The 21,988-nt window shown below is 39.1% G+C and overlaps 1 protein-coding gene across 1 annotated transcript; it reads right to left on the reverse strand.

The window, feature by feature from the left end:
* Positions 1–878: 878 nt before the first annotated feature.
* Positions 879–15,282, reverse strand: LOC140224167 (uncharacterized). Its single transcript, XM_072297612.1, has 3 exons — positions 15,219–15,282; positions 3,313–3,693; positions 879–1,137 (listed from the first exon to the last, which is right to left on the reverse strand). The coding sequence occupies exons 1-3, from the start codon at positions 15,280–15,282 to the stop codon at positions 1,100–1,102; spliced, it is 483 nt and encodes a 160-aa protein (XP_072153713.1). The 3' UTR covers positions 879–1,099.
* Positions 15,283–21,988: the final 6,706 nt, after the last annotated feature.

The following is a 21,988-nucleotide window of genomic DNA, read 5'->3' on the forward strand; positions in this document are numbered from 1 at the left end:
TTAGAAACAGTGTATATGAAATTGGTTTTCTTCGATAGAGAGGTTCTTTTGAGGAAGAGCCAGGGATAGTGGTTCCATATTGCAAAATGTAATCCAATTGTAAAATCTACTCTAATATCTGTGCATCGCCAGGATAATGGTTTTATTAGCTCACTATACTGCGGTAATCGCAAGCAATGTGGATAACATTGATAGTGCTTGCTTCATAGATCGAGATCAAAGACATTGACTTCGGTACAGATTAGAAGACAATAGTGTAGTGATGATCCAGGAGGCAAATAAAAATTGCATTGACGCCGTCTGTATGAAAATGTTGCGTCTGGTCAACACGGAGGTAATTGCATTGGATCTGGTTGAAAAGTTAGAGCAACTGATTTCTACCATCCACCATTCTTACTGAGATGTACCTCAAACCCACATACTTTGTTCATATATTATCTGAACCATTAAAAAAATTTTGCCTCGTCTCAAAGCAAAATTGTATAGGTCAATTCTATCGGCTCTGATTAAGGGTTACTTTGCAGTCAAAATCTCAATTGATGCTCTGAATACTTCATGAACTTCAACCTCCCATTAAGGTATTTGGTTTAAATAACTAGAAAACCGCATTTTCCTGGTTACGATTTCATATTTATTTTTGGCTTTCTTCAGTTCCACTAAGTCGAGTTTTCTTTTTTTCTTTATTTTTTTAATTCAGTTTTCTTAGTCGAAAAATATTGTTGATATTTTGTGAGCAAATGTATCAAACTAATATTTCTCCCGGAAGAACAAATAACAATTTTGCTAGCTAGAGGTCAAATCGTAGACAGAGGTGATAGAACTGACCCTAAAAAGTAAATCACCATGCCGTGCTGAAAAATAAAGAGTGCAAGGCTGAATGCAAGTGCTGAAGGTGTAAGCACACATCAAACTGTAGGGTAGGCAAGATAAAGTAGGTGAAGGAGTGCAAAATAAGCTTAAAAGTATTGAAGGTGCTTTGTGCTACGCGCCGATAACAACTGAGTCGCTCTGAAAGAACGCATGCAAGGAAAATTGCTTCACGAGAATTTGAAGGCATTGCACAGTTCATAAGGCGGTGAGTAACAACATTACATGCAGCCTAGTCGTGATCGTGATTTCTGCAGAAGCTGAAGAGACCTGGAAAGATAGGAGAAATAATGAAAGAAATGTCGATAATTATTAACAATGTGATTCAACCCGAGAGCATAAGGTGATAGATGTGATAAAACAAGCAGAAATTGTGTGAAGGATGGAGAAAAAAGGGGAAAAGGAAAAAAACTAAAGCTCCTTTTAGAAAAGTACCTACTGTAGAAAGAACACAACGTTAAATATCTGTAAGCTGATTAATAGGATATGTAAGTCAATAAGAGTAAATACGAACGGAACGTCTCAAAATCTACTTTTTAAATAATGTGGCATGGATGTGCAAAATTATTCCAGCAGAATTGAACTAAACAATTCCATCCATTAAAAATGCAAAGTATTCTGCAGTCTAAAGAACGATTTATATTTAACAGCTCTTATTGTGCTAAAATCATTCTCTGCAGATTTTCATTGACATAATCTCATTAACCTCCATCGTATTTAAATATATTTGGAGTTTTACATTAATTTATCAGTGAAGTTTTGAGCTTCATTGAGTCTTAATATTTAAATCGTAATCTGATAAAAATCCTGAAACTGTAAAACTTGGGGTGATAGTTTATAGTCATGATGTGTTCTCATATCAGTGCAATACGCACTGTTCAAGAAAAGCAACGGTTGGTTATTTTGCAGAGATAGTGTGCAAATGACATAGTCAGAATGGTAAACAAAATAAATAAAACAAGACACAACAACATATACATGCATACAAGGCATACATAACAAACAACACAAGGCATTTTAAAACACTAAAAAGGCAGGGCGTTTCAAGCAGTCGCGTAACAGGCATAAGCCTGCCTGCAAAAATAATCAATATTAATACAAAATTAAGAAGCGAGGGCAACCTGATCCCCGTTGTCAGCAATTGTTGCCGTGGTTGCGTGATAACAACTGGAACTAGGCCGCCACTCTTTTTTTTATTCATTTTCATTTTTGTTTTAGAGCTGAAAATGAATCTGCAACGGCTCGCATGATTGAAACGTCCTGCCGATCTAATATTTCGATACTTTAGCCTATTCTCCCATTTTTCAGTGCTAATTTATTCTATCGCATCGATTTTTAAAATGAAGGATTATCGACACAATTTAGCAGCCAAATGGACAATTTTGGTCGCGCAAATCAGTAAATCAGTGGCGTGTATCTTTGGGCATAGGAGGAAAGAGTCATCAAACGGTAAGGAAGAGTGGTATATGAAATACATAATCCGAACTTGGAAACTTCTCTATGAAGCTCAGCTGTATTGAAAATCACCCTTACATCGATTTGCAAACGAACCTGTCAAAAAAAGGGGTGACTGTGTTAACGTCTTCGATCCAAAATGGTACTTGTCTAAAAGCAATGCCTTCAAGAAGCCGTTCTTCAAAAACGCTTAAGAAAACTGCGCAATGTTTGTTTAAGGATCCCTTTATTAGCTTTTTTCTAAAGTAAAAATTTAAATTGTTGTAAAATCTTGTGAGCAAAAGTTACTACTTTTCACGAGTTTTGAAGAACTGCAGTTAATACCATGAAAGTTTTTTTCAAAAATTTTACCTCTATTTTACTTAAATTTTAATTTCAAAAATATGTTTCCTGAAAAAGGATTTCTTAATACGAGCGTTTTAACAATTTTCCTAAGAGTTGCCTTTTTAAAATCTACAAGTTTTTTAAAAGTTTTTTTTTTTTTTTTTTTTTTTTTTTTTTTAAACAATCGTTGCTACGAGGGAATCTCAGTTCAGTTTCAAGTCAATCCACCTGTTACGTGTATCAAATGATGAAGATTCCACATCCCCGTTTTAAAATGCAAATCGGCCTCGCATTCTGTTGCAGGCTCGAGAGCTACCCCTATTAAAAATAAACGGTGTCAGAAAAAGGGGTTGAATCTCCTGACCTCCCGATAGAAGGGGCGGAGGTATCTATTAATATTATTATAGGAGTAGGTCGTCGGGCGGCGCCGTCGTTTCTTCTCGTTATTGGTCTCGGTGACGGGGATGACATTGCTGTTGTCATCGGTATCATCGTCATCATCATCATCATCATCATCGTCGCCGTCGTCGCCTCCAGGGGTGCTCGGCAGAGACGGGAGCGACGGAAGGGAGGGGACGGATGGGAAGGAGGGGAGGGAGGGAAGCGCCGGGAGGGAGGGGGGAGCGCCCAAACTGCCGGGGATGTTACAGGAGCTTCCGTAATTACCTCCGCCTTGGCCGGGGTAGTAGGTGGGTCGCCCGCCGCCGCCGCCGCTGTTGACGTGGACGTTGGTGCTCTGGATGACGGGGAGGAAGAAGCGGCCCTCAGCTTGGGCTTGTGGGGGGCTCTGGAGGCTCCTCCGGCGCCGGCCCAGGAGACACGACAGGAGAAGTCGCTTGATCTGCCGGTGGATGACGCGTGGCTCCGCCTCCGGCTCGCCTCGTAGGGATCGTGTCTCTCCGGAGGACTGACCGTTCGGGAACTGGACAGGACCACTGCAGATCGCCAGGACGTTGTAGAAGAGCAGCAGAGCGCGCACCAGCCACTGCAACTGAGAGCCAAGGAACGTGAGAACGTACTTCTGCCGAACGGAACTATACTGTCGTACTAAGGAAAAACGTCAGATGGAAGTATTTCTATCGAACGGACCTAAGCGCCATAGGGTGAGGAAGGTAGAGGGGGGCTTGGATTGGCGGCGGAATCGGGCGTCCGGCTTGTTCCGTCCTATACTCGCAATGCTTTTCCATGGCGCTTAGGTCCGTTTGACAGAACGCGCTATCCGGGATTCTAAATTCCTCAAAAATAACTCAAATTGGCGCTTAGTTCCGTTTGATAGAAATACGTCCATATGACCCTTCAGGCGTTGCCAAAAAAGGCGTTCCATTCATAAAACACGAATTCTCCGGTAAACTTAGGAATATTTTTCGTCCAATTTTTCGGATAATTTTGCTCGCAATTTCACCTGAAATTCGTGAAAATTTCAAGGGAAAATATTCATAACTTTCCTAAAAAATGAACATTTTATTAAAGGAAATCTGGCTACTCTCGAATGTTCATACGGCGTTTTTCCTCAGTACGGCAGTATAGACGAGTGGGAAAGATGGGGTGTGCTCTAGGAAGCTGCATAAGAAACAATGTAAAAGTGGGCGTGATTCCCTTTGAAGAAGTGGAAAAGCGGGATTTTACATTCTGTCAAACGGAACTATGTCGTCAAGTTCCGGCCGAAGTATCACAAGCGCCATGCGACGTTTAGAAATTTCCGCAGCCATTTTATTTTTTAACAAAGAAATTGTTCACCGAAGCTGCCGAAAATTTCACTGAATTTTCTTTGTGCTGCCGATAAAATTCAGTGAAATTTTCAAAGAGATTCAGCCAACAATTCCTCAATAATAAAATAAAATGACGGCGGAAAGTTTGAAACGTCGCATGGTGCTTGTGATACTTTAGCCGGAAGGTGACGGTGTCAACTGAATGCGACACTCATGAGCCATGGGTATGTGACAAGAGCATTATGGACAGGGGTCATAAGTTACTGATCCACACGGGCGACTGGAGCGCCGGCTTCGTTGCCGCTGACGTCACTGGCGTTTTATAATTCCCATTCATTTTTACCGCCCGAGAACTAACGAGCACACCCCATATTTCCCACCCGCACATAGTTCTCTTTGGTAGAAATACGTCCATTTTTTCAAACAATCGCGCGGTTATTGCATATTTCTCCATTCGCCAATCAAAAAAACGTAACTTGTAAATTGAACGCTTTATTTAAAGAGCGGCGTAACCGCCTGAGGTCAAGTTTCGAGAGAACATGAAGAATATAGCTTCGCTTTACATCTGCGACAATGCTTCAAATCGATGATCAAAGTGCGAAACCACGTAACCACGTTTGCGACGTTGCAGACTTCTAATGTAACCATTTTTTCATTGGAGAACTAGTCTACAGAATTTCTTGAAAACTGCCTTTATTTTACTTTTCCATCAGCAGACTATTCCATAGAAATTTCAAGCTATATGGTTGACTTGTTTTCCCTCGAAAAAATCAAATAGGAGTGGAAATTTTAAAACACCTTATTGAAGGTACGTGGTTTCTCACTTTCTTCTATCGACAGTTTTGTTCGAAAAAAACAATCAACGTTCTACAAACCATCTGTAATAAAACCATGGTTACTCGAGGAGGTGCGGAAAATTGGAAAAGAAACAAAAACATTTAAAATTTTGGTGGATATGTTCTTCATACGCAAAATTGCTCGATACTGCTATTTTTAGCAGTGATTTGACTGTCTAACAGCATATGTGTGTTCGATGACGATTTTAAAAATCATGGTTTAAGTTCTTACTCGAGTTTTTTATACTATGAGGAAGCACACTCTGCACTGGGAGAGGAGTGGCTGCTTGGAACTGATGTCCCTTTTTCCACTGAGGCAGGTACTCAAATGCCAATAAAAGACGTTTAAAGAGTAATTTTGGTAGTTAGATGCGTGCACTCTCAAAGAATTGTATTCCGTCGAATTTCAGTTTCTAAAGATTTGTCTGCTATGCTCTGTTTCAAATTTCCGTTCATACTTCGTCATTCTTCAGTCAAAAGAACGTAACTAGATTTCAACTAACAAATGGACGTATTTCTATCAAACGGAACTAAGCGCCAATTTGAGTTCCCTTTGAGGAATTCAGAATCCCGGATAGCGCGTTCTGTCAAACGGACCTAAGCGCCATGGAAAAGCATTGCGAGTATAGGACGGAATAAGCCGGATTCCCGATTCCGCCGCCAATCCAAGCTCCCCTCTACCTTCCTCACCCTATGGCGCTTAGGTCCGTTTGATAGAAATACGTCCAAATTTCCTCTTACAAATTTTATTTTATACTAGAAAAGTGTTGAGTATTTCCAGTTGAAATTGTCACACATGCTCCCTCTACCCTGGTAAAAATTGGCGATAGGAGCTGCGTTTCAAAATACCATAGGAGTTCTTATAGCCGACTGAAGAAGGCGATGGAAAATCATATTGCTGGCTGTAGAAAGTGGAAAAAATCATACGGCCGGGCTACACGAAGCGATAAAAAATTAAACAGCCAGGCTATAGTTCCTATCGCCGGGCTTCACACTTTATCGCCTGGCTGTTGCTTTTTCGCCTGGTATAAAAGGCTATAAGAAATTGTGTAGAAATTCGTGTGCTTTGTAAATCCTTAAGTTTGTACGGAATCACCATAATATTTACAAAACGCACATTATATTTTCCTTTACTACATATTTGTTTTCATCAATTAAAATGAGAATAATCCATACAGATTGTGCAAACATTTCAAAGTCATGAGTTGAACAACGCTGACTCCACGAGATTAAATATTAGAGCCTAACACAAAGCGGAGCGGCAGCGCACTGGCGCCTACAAACCTAACAGGGATACTTCACGCATTGCGCAATGCGTGAAGTATCCCTGTTAGGTTTGTAGGCGCCAATGCGCGTTTCGCGCTGGCTGCCCGCCCGCCGCGCCGCGCCGCAGCGTACCACGGCGCTTGAAGCAACTATTTCACACCAGAGGTATTGCACAGTATCGTACAAAATCGAAGGCGCTCCAACATATTAGGAATGGCAGGCATCCCTCAAAAGTACGGAGCTTTCCTCGCAAAATAAATCAAGATACTACGGCCCAAAAAGAGAGCGGTAGTCCAAAAACTCACTAAGTCCTAGCATCCGTAATTAGTAACGTTTAGCATGCACGTTTACCGTCAGGTTGTTACTTAATCGCCATCAGCTATAAAAGGCTAAGAGAAATTGTGTTGCCGGCTGTAGAAGCTATTGGAAATCTCACAGTCGGCTGTAGGTCTATGGTATTTTGGAACGCAGATTCTACTGCCAATTTTTACCGGGGTAATTACATGAAAAAATCGGAAAGTTTTTTAACAGTAATCGCACGGCCATGTTCCGGTAAAAGCGTCACTCGTTTGAATCAATTTTACAACCTTCAAATGGAGTTACGATCTTTCGTCTGAAAAGACGACGATTTATGACCGTATAAGTCAAAAGATGTTATATTGATACATTATCATCACTGCTGGGGTCTGCAGAGTTGTAGAGTGTGGCAAGTTTCACTTGCAATAAAGACCATGCAAAATGTATTTTATTTATTCACGACAGAGAGCTTGAACTTTTTAGCATTTAAAAGAATCTATAGAGTTAGTTCTCTTGGATCCCATCTTTGTGCACGCTCTCGTTCCTCCAATCCTCCTGTCTCGAAACAGGCAATCAGAATAAATATCGTTTCATATCACGAATGATAAAGCAGTAAAAATACACATTCCTAGCGGTTTTAATACGGCTCGCTCGTTCCTCAATTATTACACCCGATTCTCTCTAAAGAAGTAAAAACAAGCGTAGTCATTCAATTAGAGAGAGAATAATTGAGTTATTGCTTCAGCGAACTATCAAACCTTCGATTTTACTATGCGCGGCTGCAATATTAGATGCCTCCCCGTTGTTGCATCTCATTTTTCATAGAAATCGATCCATTCATGGATAATTTTTTTACAAACTGATTGCGGTAGACGCACGAGTCGTATAGACAGTAAGATGGAATTTTTTAGCCAAGTGCGTTAAAAATCAGCATTAATGGCTGATTTTTAACGCAGTTGGCTAAAAAATTCCAACTTACTGTCTATAATTTTTTTACCTTTAACCTCACGTAAGCCCAACGATCTTTAAACCCAACCAACAACCTTAGCTACAATTAGGTCTCGATAGACGATCAAATTCCCGAACCAATTACCATCAAAGTGACGGGAGTCATCAGTCTTAAACTCATTAATTTGCTCAATTTTAAAATGAAAACTTGGCAGAAATGTTTCCTGTGGCAGGAAATGATGAATGGTGGCACTCCATTCTGATCTTACTTTGAACAAAATAGTGCGGCCTGTCAAAATTTGATGGTAGATGGTGACCATCAGTCATCAGCATCCTACTTTGATCGGAATTGGTTCGGATTTGCTCCTCTATCCAGGGCTAAACTCGCATTTTGCAAAATCAAAATATTACGGCTTACCTTCATTTTAAGCGCAACTAAACAAAATGATCTAATAAAAAAAAACACGTTTAGACAATCATTGGATAAGAACACTGACTGACTGAGAACGAAAGTGTTCTGTCTCTCGTTCGGTCAATGAAAACCCACACGAAAGGCCTCATTATCTTGCTCGGGTGTTTGGGAGACCCACTCGGACGCCAAAACCCCCCATCGGTGCCAAAATTCACCTGCACAATTCAAAATTTGCACGGATGTAATGAGCGGACCCGGCAGTGTAGACTTATCTGACAACTACTCCCTCGGCTCTTGCTGACACCATTGACCCACACACAGAGGGTCAAATTGGCTTTTGCTCAGGATAACGAATAATTCCACCTTTAGTATATAATACAGTCGGATTTAATCAGTTTAAACTTACGACATAATATTTCAGATGACTAAGATAATTCTTGTTATTTTTAGAGGCGCACTGAAAAAAAAAATCTCGGTGTATTTACCAAGAAAAGGATAAAATTACCATATATGGGATTGGTAATTTTACCGAGAAATATCGGTAAAATTATTGATTTTCTCGGTAATTTTACTGGACCCCGGTAAAAACGCCAATATTTTTTATCGACTGTGGTAAAATTACCGAGATAAAATGGCAAAGTTACCGGGAATTGATTACCAATAAAAGTGGTATTCTTACCAGAAAAAACAGTAAAAATACCGGTTTTTAGGTAAGCTTACCAGTCTGTCTTAGTAAAATTACCAATAATTGGTAAAGAAAGTGAGATGGTAAAGGCACCAACGGACCTTGGTAAAAAAGCCGAGAGTTTTTTTTCAGTGCGAGAGTTTTGTAAATTGTGTTGGTTTGAAACTTGAATATTTTTATTCCGATTTGGGTGAGGTTCGGTCCACTGAGCGACGGTGTCACAGACTTGCCGGTCATTTCGTCACCGTCACACGCAATGCATGTCGTTCGCGTGAACCTAATTCATAGGCCCGTCAATACGACTCTTTATCCCGAGAATCGGCCCCTTCCATCCTACGCGGAGATGCCCGAAACAATGATTAATTATGCTAATCTTGGAGCGGAATTTTGTCACCCGGTCCTAGGTCAAGTTTATCGCCCGATTCAAATGTAGATCATACCGCTGTTCAATTTATAAAACTGTATTTAAGCTGGATCAAGGTTAAGATTAGGCGAAATTAGTACTCCAGTTTTGAGTTAAAATATTCGAGTGTTTCGAGTATCAGATTTCCTCAAAAAACTTAGCAGGATGATTGTTAGACAAAGCGATAGACAAAGAGGACACAAGGAGAATGGAACGATCCTATTGGTTGAAATGAGTGGTTCTAAAAAACTAAGGGAGAAAATTATGGACTATAACTATAGGGTCTCCCGTGGGTTGCCGGTTGCCGTTAGTTGGATTGCATTTTGCAAAAAGGAATCACGAGTATTCCAGTGTTGATAAGATTGTGTAACTTACATTCTTTCAGTAAAATTACTAAAATCGTTAAAAAAATTAAATTTACAAAGGTAATTTTCGTCTTGAAGTTATTAAGTATATAAGTAGAGTAAAGATCAAATTTGTCTAGATAATCTGTTCATATCTGCAAGACAAACAAAGTTCCACAATCTTAGCGACATTGGAATGATCTTGGTTCCTTTTTGAAAAATGCAATCCAGTTAGTCTATTACCTACCTCGTCTGTTGATTGCAATCACCCGCCTACACCAATAGAATCCCTCCATTTCCTTTTTGTCCTCTTTGTCTATCGCTTTGTCTACCGATTTCAACAATCAGCCCGCAGCATAGTATAAAAGAGTGTGTAATTGGATATGATGAGAATAACAATCTAGCTCATGAAAGTTTCTAGAGGAGGGGGGGGTGTTGAGGAGAGCGTTACGCCATTTTGTTTCAATGAACAAAGAGTAGTAAAATGCACGCATACATTAAATGCAGGAGGAGTTATTAATGTTGTAGATCAAAACAGTTCTCCTGTCATTGACCTCAACGGCTGCAAATCCATAGGTCATGTACAAAATATCGAGTTTACGATCTGACGTGGTAAAAAAAATCACATTAAAAAGCAATGACAATGAAACTCTCTTAAAACAAATAGGCGCGCAGTCCTCATCACTGTGATAATGGACCATTAAAAAGTGTGACCCAAAAATAATCCGAAAACCACATCTTAGGTGCTACTTGTTGCGGCATGTTCCCATTTGATCAAAGCGATTGATATTTTTTAAGAGATCTGAGACCGTCTTGAGACAGTGGCAGCTACCTGCAGCGCGCTCATAAATTTATGGCGAAAATATTATCTCAATAATGTATGCACTATGGTGAAAGTGCAAATCATCAAAACGTATAAAACTTAGATTTTATCACTCATGTAAATAAATACATGATGAATTGTGGTTTCTGTGGATTATGGAGGGAAACTGAGGACTTTAAATGATCATTTTGACCAAGTATCCAATTTAATATCTAACAGTCATTCCGAATCAAAACAAGGGTTTTATCGTGTATTTTTAATTCATAAATGGACTACATTTTGCAATTAAACTACAATTTCTGGCTCATCCGTAAAAATACTTATGTGCATAGAGAAACTAATGGTACATACGTTGTTTCGAACATGAGCTAGAGTTTGTAGCTCCTAATTACAAAATGTAGTGCAAGTAAATAAAGAAAATTCGGAAAGTGCCTAGGGAGAACAAAAATTCCTCTGAGAACAACCTCGATTAATTTTCATTTTCACCGTCGAAATCATTTATTGCAAGATTGAATAACGAAACGTGAAGATCTCTAGATCGTAGATCTCTTGTTTTAGCTTCCCTTTTCATTCTACTGACAATGATAGGCTAAGGCTGAGGATGAACTGAGAATACTGAACGACCAGTCCAGACGCGCCACCGAATATTTTTCGATGTTTCCTCAAGACGGGTGGGAGACACCGCTGCGCTGATTTTGCAATAAAATATAATAAAATACCTGCTCAGACTGAACACTCCGTGTGCTATGTGTGGAGCATCCTCGTAATTGATATGCACATCGCATATCTAGGTAACGACTGCAAGGTCACTCGAGTCGAGTCAGCCTCAAGAAAATGCGATATAACCTGACTAAAAAAACCACCATAATTTGTTTCCCTTTATCCAGTTAGCTCCTTGCGATTTAAAAACGCTACGACGCTATTTGAGGGGCATGGAGGACAAGGCGCACAAGTGCAGTTTTTGAAAGAATTGATATATTGATGGTTTCAAGCAAAACTAGTCTTAATGCATATTCTGTGAAAAATGTTCTCCCTAATTCCAATTTTTAAACATCAAAAAGTCAGTTTGAACTTTCTTTTCGCTTTAAGGATCCGTGTTATTCCGGAACTTCAAACTCGTATTTCTCGAAATAGCAAATACTGCACTTATGCGCCTTGTCTTCCGAGCCCCTCATTAATTACTGCGGAAAGTTTTTGCAGCTTATTCGCACATTTTTTTGTGTCTTCAAAATAAAAAAAAATTGGAAGTGAAATTTCCGCCGCGTTTGGCATTTTTTAGTTTTGTTAAAATCATAGTCGGTACGTATCTAAAGCGTGTATGCGAGTCACGCGATATAGAATGATGATAAATTAACACAAGAAAGCACGCAACGTTGATTTTTTTTCCAGCTCACGCGAAGCGATGCTACTTCCCTGTTAGGCCAACTTCTCATTTGTGAGGTTGAAAGAGGAAACGTCATCCAGGATGCAAATTGATTTGTTCATCGCATCAAACTGCCGGGGTGTGTTGGGAATTTATTTTGGTCAATCGGAGTGTGTACCTTTTTGATACGATAGAAGGTCACGTGATCTTCAGCTTATCGTTTTTTTAAATCTTTTTTTGCGGTGGAGATGCTCAGCAGTTAGCTACGGTTGAAATGTTGTGTAAGTTAATGTCTCAAGGCCACTTTAATGCAGACCATCAGGAAAACATACTCTTAAATAAAGCACTCATGCGATTGACAAACTGCGATCACAGCCTTGCTTAAAATGTATCAAATGCTACCAAATTTTCATCTTGTGTTGTATAGTTTTTAGACTGTTCCTACAAATTATTTTTCAGGTTGACTTGGGGACTTATTTCTTCCATAAAATTTAAATATTGTGTCTCGTAGTTTTTATTAATATTTTCGAACATTTATTGAGTACATTGGAAGTCATTGTGGGTATTATATTAATTTTATTTAGGTTCAATTTTTACTTATTTTAAGTCATGTGCGCATTTTTATTCAGACTTGGCTTTGATTGATTCCCGAAACTAAGTAATTGCTTACCGACATATTTTCTCCTAATATAAATTAATTAGCCTTGGTGATATGAAAAATATTACAAGTTTTTTAGTGATAAATACTTTTCGTAAATATGTATATGACCTCCCGTTTTTCCATCCAACTCGCTCATCCATTGTGAAAACTATATTGAATTTAAATAATAAAACGTAATTATACGAACCTGAGCCTCGAGCCGGTCAAGATAGTTTGCAAGTTAAAGGCTTGGTAAATTTCAACTCTCAAATCCAAGGAGGTGAGCAGTTATTAAAATACATATTGAAAAAGAAAGAGAAACAAACTGACATTTTAAAAATGTTAGCTTTATACGGCAGGTGTCTTAATGGAGTGATATTTCACGTTCCTGCACAATTTTGTTTCGGACGAACATCAACGAGAGGTTAATTGCTCGCTGTATAGTCATGTTGAATCGTGATAGGATCAGATTTCATTAAATTCGTGAGTTTTGATTGAGAAAGAAAACTAGTTTCGAGAAAAAAATGTTCGAAAGGTACCTACTATGATATTCTTAAGTTTACTCTAAATTGCGGTGCGCAGTGGGTCTGAAGGTTAATGTCCCTTTAACTCTGGAATTTTAATGATGTGACCTCCTTGACTATAGTTTTAAGTCACAATACGCATGTTATTCACCTTTTTGTTTCAGTTGGAACGTTTTAAAAAGTGTTGGTGATTGCTACGGTGATTGCTACGGTGATTTGCTTACCATTTTCGTTTCAACTAACGGATCATCCCCTTTTATGCTGTGCAACTTCAATAATGAGTAATTTCGATGTCCCTTCGACTCTGGCTGGTTAATCCGCATCCCACGGACTGATTTTAATTCATAGGATTATTGACTTCTTTTTACTTTGATTATTTTATTCATTTGGGAAGTATGTTCTTGGTGGTTGATACGGTACTCCACTGACCATTTTTTCTTCGTATCCCTTTGTACGCTGTGCAACTGGAACACGCTGCGTGCAGATGAGGAAGTACCCAGCTGCGGTGTTTCCCAATCTTCTTCCGTTTGCATTCTTTTCAGCAGCCTCTATAAGGTAAATAAATTAATAATCTAAATTTCAAAATTCAAGAATTTGTAATTATTAATTTTTTTTTTTTTTTTGCAATATTATCAACTCTACCATCATTTTCTATGTGCATGTAATAAGAGGAAAGGAGGCACGAGTCATGTTGACTGAGACTAATCTTGTCATATTATTCCAGTGGCGTGGCGAGCTTTTCGATTAATCGATTGATCTACCATTTAAACCTATGGAAAAGGATCGATGAACAGGGTGAGAGCAACGAACACTTTAATAATCGATTCTTTACCATTGATTCAAATGGGGACTTATCGATAATCGATCATTGACGCCTCGCCACTGCACTATTCTCGCTTAAAAGAGGCAGCAATTCTGTCATTTTCGTTATAAAAAGGAAGTCCAGTATTAGCATTGTTGTAAGTTATGCCTTTCATGATATTTATTTTTTATATAATATTATTTTTGACGCGCATTGCCAGAGTTTTATCCTTGATCATTTCATTGAATGCGTACACTTTTTTTTACAGCTTGGCATAACCCTCACAGCTATACTTGGTATTTAAGTAAAGCTGGACAGTCATGAAAGAGAATTACGAAATTCTCTAAAAACTTCGGAGACTCCAATAGGTCAATCAGGAAAATGTGATCGGCGGAGAGAAGGGCCGAATAAGCCGCGCAAACTGACTGTTCTCACGATTTTTTCTTCTACGGAGGCTCAATTGGATTTCGCTCTGCTAATCAATATAATTAAATGGAGTCCCGTCAAAAAAGAATGTCACTCTCGCTAAACATCTTAAAAATTGCGCAAGACGAGTCGCTGAGTTCAAGAGTGAGTCAGAATCAGGTCATTATAGTTTGGGTCTACTTTGTGATTCCACGCTGCGCTTCGTCCATAGTTGCCGATGCTTTGGCCGCGAAATGGCATAGCCGTAGCTGGGTTATTTTGGCGGGAAGGACTCCAATCGCGGGGGGGGGGGGGGGGGGGTCTGAGGGGTATGGAACAATTGGAACACCCTTCTAGTTCAAAGAAGAGACTAGGGGTCACAGTCACCCTCAAAATATTTGTTGAAATTTTAACTCTACTTGGACACATTTTGAGGCTTCCGTGAAGCATAATTACGCATATTTGTCATTAAAATTTGCACTTAATTCAATGCTAATGTATGTATTTTTAGCTTAAAATACTTTCAAAATTTTTGGTGTAGTAGGTTTTCTGTTTTTATGCTCATTTTCGACCTCCCTTACTTGTGAAAAATTTCGAAAAATGCAAGAAACGTCTAGAATAATTGAGGCGATTGTTTCGAAAGGGTGTTAACCGAGGGGTTCTTCTTTCTTGAAATTCAGTTTTGAACGGAAAAGTAATTCTTTAGGATTAGACGCATCTACACTCACGAGGGCATTCCGCAATTACGATCAGAAGTGCCTCAAAAAAGGATAGCTAAAAGCCGTTTATTTCGAAAAGATGCCAATTCATCATCATTATCAAAATACATGATTTATTAATTTTATTTTGACACAAACCTCGATCGAAGAGAAAGAAAAGTTAATATACAGTTGAAAAATTTTGGTGGATTTTTTAGTAATTAAGCTTAGATCGACCCCAAATATTCCCGAGGCACTGTAATTGAATGTACTCTAAAAAGTACGATGGTTTCTGAAACTTTCGCCATGATTTCCATATTCCGGGTATTTAAATGACATAGACTTTCTGGGGATTACGGCAACGTTGATAAAATCATGGTCACACGTCGTGGTCGCAGTTGTCACAGTCGCGCGTACCAAAAGGTGGTATGCCACCTCCACCTCCGCTCTGTTGAGCAGACCAGCGCCGCGCGCCACTCATGTTAAATGCAGATCAAGCATCTTCCAAGCCAACTCTGCCGTGCTAAGGAAGAACGCCGTATGAGCCTTTAGACGTTGCCAAGCATCCTCCGAAAAAATCTAAATTACTGGGAAAACTGTCAATATTATTTTCCAAAATTTTCAGACAATTTGGTACGCAATTTAATCTAAAATATTCGAAAATATCAAGGAAAAATAAGCATAAACGTTGTCAAAAATACTTGTTTTATCAAGGAAAATTTGGCAACTCTTGATTGTTCATACGGCGTCCTTCCTTAGCACGGGCAGGATTGCGAGCCTTGAAAATGGTCAACTTTTGGCGAAACGATTGGAGACTTCGACTAAAAAACCAAGTAACGAGAGTAAAGGAGAGCGGAGGCGGGGGAGTGATGGTGGAGGGAAGCTAGAGAAGAGGGGCGTGAGAGAAGGGGAAAAGGAGAGGAGCAAAACCAAACAGCGGACTGATTGTTGAAATCGATAGACAACGCGATAGACAAAGAAGACATAAAGAGTATGGAGCGATTCGATTGTTTGACATGGGTGGTTATTATAGATTAGGGGAGAAAATGATGGCCTAGCTAAAGGGTCTCTCGTGAGTTGCCATTATTACCTACCTCATGTGTCCATTACAAACACTCGCTTCCACCAATAGGATCTCTCCATATCCCAGTTGTCTTCTTTGTCTATCGCTTTGTCTACCAATTTTAACGATCAGCTCGCTGTATCCTAAGCCGTTCCACCCATAAAATGTAGGATATGCAACCCGGCTCACCGCGGAGTTAAAATAGTTGCATGTTGGGTTCGAACCCAACTTCAAATAATTCGATGTAAAAATTGAAATACATATAAGAGGGGCGTTCGTAAAGTAAGTATATATCTTTATTTTCTCCGGAACTAATGAAGATAAATTAAAACGGTAAAAAGTGTTTTAACCGTCATACTCTCAGCTTTTCAAAAAGCTTTCGTTTTTTAAATTTGGTCCACCCGTTCGCGAGTGACGTCATTTTTCCCGCGCCCATCTCTCGTCACCGCGTGTCCAAAATATTCGAACGCGGCGGAGTTCCTCAGACGAGTGAGTACGCATGTTTTCACCGTAAAAAAGGTTGTAACACCATTAATTGGATAAATATGTGAAACTTTCAGGCTTTGAATTGTCTTACCTTGCTTTTCGACATGATCTCCACCCAGTTGAACACATTTCTGATTATGTGTTAGCAGTTTGTGGATTCAATCTTCAAAAAATTGCGCATATCCTGTCGTTGGAACCATTTTTTTACAGCTTCTTGCAACTCTGCGTCGGTGGAGAACTTTCGGCTACCCAAGCTCTTCTTTAACGCAGGAAAAAGATGAAAATCGCATGGAGCAAGGTCCGGTGAGTACGATGGATGAGGAAAAAGGTCCCATTTGAATGAGGCGAACAAGTCTCTAGTCACATGAGCCACATGAGGCCTAGCGTTGTCTTGAAGGAACAAAACTTGACGAGACAAAAGATCGGGCCGTTTTCGCTTGATCGCTGAATTAAGTTTTTTCAAAACTTCACAATATCTTGCGGCATCGATCGTTTTTCCTCTTCCTAAGAAATCGATCAGCAATATTCCTTGAGCGACCCAAAATCCCGGAGCCAAAACATGTACTCGTCTGAGGAGCTCCGCCGCGCTCGAATATTTTGGACACGCGGTGACGAGAGATGGGCGCGGGAAAAATGACGTCACTCGCGAACGGGTGGACCAAATTTAAAAAACGAAGGCTTTTTGAAAAGCTGAGAGTATGACGGTTAAAACACTTTTTACCGTTTTAATTTATCTTCATTAGTTCCGGAGAAAATAAAGATATATACTTACTTTACGAACGCCCCTCGTATGATGAAATTAGGCGACTTGTAATGTAGTCAGGATGATGCATCCATCCAAATGACAACAGGCTCTCATAGAAACCCAAAATTCGTTTTAAATGTGTGACTTACTCGCACATTTTGTAGGAACCCCGTAACTCTCTCATTCTTTCACAAAACTCGTTAAAGTTTTTGGAGTGCAAGGAACCATGGTGTATGTACCATTAAGGCATAACGTTGATGTTGCATCTAAGTCTACTAATCGGTGATCGTTGCACCAAAAACGGATAATGCGTATGGTCTCGAACGATCCATCCACAGGCTCTCCGTCATTGCCAGCTAGTTGTAGTTATCTCACCCAAAAAAATGATTACGTCCTTCCGACTTTGTGCAATTTGTTGAAATTTTCAGGAATTCACGTTTCAAAAGCAGAACCTTTTTTAGAACATTCATCAAAAAAACCTGATCTAGGTTCTTTAGGCTTATATACTTGCCATAGTCCTGCGTAAGTCTCTTTGCGGTTACTAGAGATGATTTTGCGTTGAGATAGTATGTATAGTCAAATTTAACTTTAAATGACGAAAAAAACAGGGACGTGGCATTACAGAAAAATAGAATAGAGAAATTTTCTGTTCTTTCAACCTTGTTATTATACGTGTCATGGCGGAAACAGAATGAAATTAAGGATCATGTATATCATATGACACAAATTTCTGAAACAATTTAACTTTTACGACTGAGTAACCAGCGTTTACTGCTCTCAATTAAATTACCGATCAACTACAAACTACTGATGCCATGTGTTTTTTTGGCAACTAAAATCACCCCTGTAGGATATTATTTCAAAGGCTTTGTTGGCATATTTTTATTTTTAGACCTCAATTTTCTGTGGGTAAAACTAAAAAATTTAAATTCTAATTTTAGTCCCTATTTAGCAGCTGACTGACCAAGTAAATTTGGTATGAAAAGCATGACAAATTATTGAAACAGGGATTAAGAAAATGACAATGTCGCGTTGGAATCCTCCGGACATATCGAGTGCCATTTAACACCAGCGCGTAACCCCATTTGACATGTGTATCGTTTCCGGGAGTTAATTGTGCACTCGACCATTAGAGTAAGCTGGCAGTGGGAAATGGCCTCTTCGAAAAAATCCAATCGCTGCCTCGTGGAGTAATAGCTCGATTACGGCATCCAAAGAACTTACCGCGTAAAGCGTAACGGCTTATGCCGAGACGCCGCGTAGCCCCGTGCTTCGGGGATTTGATCCCCGCTAATTTTTTCGGTTCAAAGGAAAGTGATCGATCATTCCTCTTCATTTTTCAAAAATATGTAATTAGGAGACGAATGTTTCAGATGTGAACTCAGTGGGAAGATTTAAATTCTTCCAGTGAATACCTTCACTTCCTGTGCGCCTTGTACGTTCACAATTTTGTAATAATCTCTCGCTCCTCTATTTTAATCCGAATTATTTGAAATCGAGACTTGGGAAATACGAATAACTGGAATGCCATTATTTCTGTAAATATTAGAATTTAATATAACATAAACAATTATGTCACTAGCTCACTGAGGAATAATCACATGTAGCACGCAGTTTTTTTTTGTTTGTTTTTTTTTTTTTTTTAATTAATTTTCATAAATGTAAAAATAGCTTTGGTCAGAAAAGGAACAAATTGGTCCAAGGGGAAGGAAAATCAAGATGTTTGTCGTCCAAAATGGGTTCGGTTCTTTGATTGATGAAAAAACTTTGATTCCTCTTTTGAAACCGCTAGCCTTAAGTTCAAGTGTATCTCTGCTCAACCAACGCGGTCCAGCAGCTTTACCATTCTAAAACTATAGGTGGCACGGCATTTTGTTCTGATTGAGTAGCTGGCACGAAAAAGTCCAGTTTTTATTCTCTTGTATTTTTTAGTCTAGCCACGCCTGTTTGTTTCTTTCGATCTCTGTATTTTATGGGCATAATGAATTCACCAAAACCTGAATCTCTTGAGATGAATAGGATGACATCAACCGAAAAAATGTCACAAAAAAGAGATCCGCGATTGGTGTTTCGACGAAGTCATTGGTAAAGGCTTAAAGCTCATTTCCAAGTTGTGCAAGAACATAACGACGGTGTAAGTCTGCAACCGCACTTATCTCGGTTTGCAACGTTGCAGAGTCTGCTATATATGATAGGAAGTCTGGTAACCAGACATCTTATCATACTTAATTCTTCAAATGGAAAACTACTCAACGGCAATTTTTAAAAGCAGCCGTCATTATTCTCCTTTATGCGAGTTAAATTCTTCGAAAAATTTCAATAGATGATGTTGATTTGTTCTGAAAAAAAGAATAAAAAAGGAGCGTAGATTTTCAGAAACACTAAAACAAAAATACGTGGTTGCGAACTTACACTGTCGGTTAGTGTTCTTTCAGAAATACACTCTGAAATGCCCAGAGGATATTTCTCTTTGGCCTTGAATGAATGGGTATATTTAAATTAAAAGGAACTATCTTCATTGTGATAAAAATTTTATATCATAATGGATTTGTGGCGACCCCCCCCCTCCCCCTCAAAGTTTCTAACTTCATTGCGACCGAGAAATGCACAACCAGGTCTCATATTATAATGAAAATATACCTCTATCTGATTTAAATTCGTCTAAGTTTAAAAATATGCGTATTTTTCAAAATTTTTGTCATCATTAAAGAAAAACTTAAACAGATATTTTAATAAATGTAACAAAATAGATTTAATAGATTTAACAAAATTCGCTGATCTCGCCATACAAGGAGTCTCTGGGTCGTTGCTTGCTGTAGAAAGAGGGAGGAAAAAAACCTTTCGGGCTAACTCGAACTATGTTGAAACGCGGTCACAATGTAAGCGAAATATTTTGCGAGAAGACGAGGTGACCAATACTACGCGGCTGTCAGTACAGCGGCGCCGGCGCGGCAAACTACTATGTATCACGCCCGCGTCTATGAGAAGCAGAGGGGATAACAAAATTGAGACACTGGCCGGAGGCAGCCGCTGATCTTTCGAACGTGCGCCATTCTGTCTCATGATGATGAGGTTCATTCAGTCATTTGCTGGATGCAGCTAATAAAACAACTTATGGATGCTCGTGAAATATAACCCGCTAACGCAATGCCAGAAGCTCGACATTGATAATAGCCCACGTAGTCGATAGAGTGCGCTAGAGCATGCCTCATTTTCAATTTGCCGCAAACTGCTTTTATGGAATTCTACTCATCCTCGCCCGACTGAAATATACGGTGCCAAAACTATACGTAAATTTATTATCTTCGAGATCAAAGTTGAAATATATCCACGGTGCGTCACTTCAAGGATACCTGCCCGGTATTTATTTCTAAATGAAATGAAATTTTAATCAAAAAAATTTCAGTAATGCGTCCACAATATTTGTGTTTTTTCTCATAAAAGCGCACTCATGCTTGTTACTTTTGGTTAGGATGCTCGATAGACTGGTCAAAATTAAATATCTACTTTATCAGTAATAATAGTTTGTTTTCCTTGTGTGCACAGATCGAGCCATGGATGAAAATCCATGTCACAGTTAAACAGCCAAATAGTCAATTATTATATTTTTTACCGTTTTTTAACTGTCTTTTTTACCGTTTCCAACCATCCTATTAAGTAAAAAACTTAAAAGCTACTATTTGAAGGCGTAGAGTGGTACCGCACGACCGTACGCTTCATGTTCGAAGACACGTAGAAAATTGAACGTAAGTGCGACCTGGCTAGGAAAAATAACCGGCTCTTGAGATAAATCGAATGATCATTTTAAAATCAAAGGTAAGAAAATTTGATTGACTGAAAATGAGACGAGAAAAAAAATGTCCGCGTATAAGTTGTCAAATCCTCGGAGAACTGTGAACCCAGATTGTACGATCGCTCTATTTTGTTAGCCGGGCGTTAAAGTCACCAAGGCTTGTGTCACCAGGTGGGTTGATCTTGAGAGCTCCATCGTTTCTTCATCAGGTGAGCTGATCGACAGAACCCTTTTCTACTGTATTATCTACCAATCAATGTCTTTTGCTGACTAACTGATTGAGTTTAGATGATCAACCCGAAATTTTCCTTGGATTAAAATCGCTCTCGTATCATACACACCGTAGTTGCAGACTCCACTCAGAAACATCGTCGCACTTAGGTCAGTCCAACAAAAACGGAAACAAAACAGTGTAAAAGGAGGAAAATAGAATAAGTCTTTGCTTCTCGAGACTTCTTGACCTAATCAGAAATATGTTTCAAAAAGAAATTCAACCTATCAAAAAACACTTTAATTCTCAAAAATATTCACAGCAGTGCTGTGCAACGGAAGAACGCCGTATGAACATTCGAGAGTTACCAAATATTTCCGCATAAAATATGCATTTCTGATGGCACTTTTGCGTATTTCTCCTTGAAATTTTTAAATATTTTGAATTAAATTTTAAACAAAATTGTTTGAAAATTTTAAAAAAAAAGTCTTTTAAATTATCCCAAGAAATTCGTATTTATTGAGAAAAATATGACAATGTCTGAAGGCTCATACGGTGTTTTTTCATAGCACGGCATTTAAGTTGACCGTTGCGTCAACGGACACTGCGGAGGGTTAACGGACTTATCAATAAAGAGAGCGGTGCGGTGGACGTTGAATCTATTCAACATGGCAATGTTTGGGTGTGCGTGAGTTGTGAGAGACAGAGGTCAATGTGATTTGCATCGTTCTCACAGAGTGAATGATCGATGTCAGTGCTCGGTGTCCGTCTGAGGTCGATCCACCATAGACTCATCTGTTTAAAAGCATATAAAATGCAAAATATTTATCGCCTCAAATCCTGCGCCCGGTCAACGTTGATCGTTCCGTTTTAGAGCCGAGACGCCGTC

Source organism: Bemisia tabaci, chromosome 3 (genome assembly GCF_918797505.1).
Source record: "Bemisia tabaci chromosome 3, PGI_BMITA_v3".
Classification (NCBI taxonomy): Eukaryota; Metazoa; Arthropoda; class Insecta; order Hemiptera; family Aleyrodidae; genus Bemisia; species Bemisia tabaci.

Coding starts and splice junctions, on each gene's coding strand:
- LOC140224167 (XM_072297612.1), bottom strand. CDS start 15,282: ATGAGTGGCGCGCGGCGCTGGTCTGCTCAACAGAGCGGAGGTGGAGGT. Junction 3,694..15,218: donor AGGTGGCATACCACCTTTTG/GTACGCGCGACT, acceptor GTTTTTCCTTAG/TACGACAGTATAGTTCCGTT. Junction 1,138..3,312: donor CTACCCCGGCCAAGGCGGAG/GTAATTACGGAA, acceptor CTATCTTTCCAG/GTCTCTTCAGCTTCTGCAGA.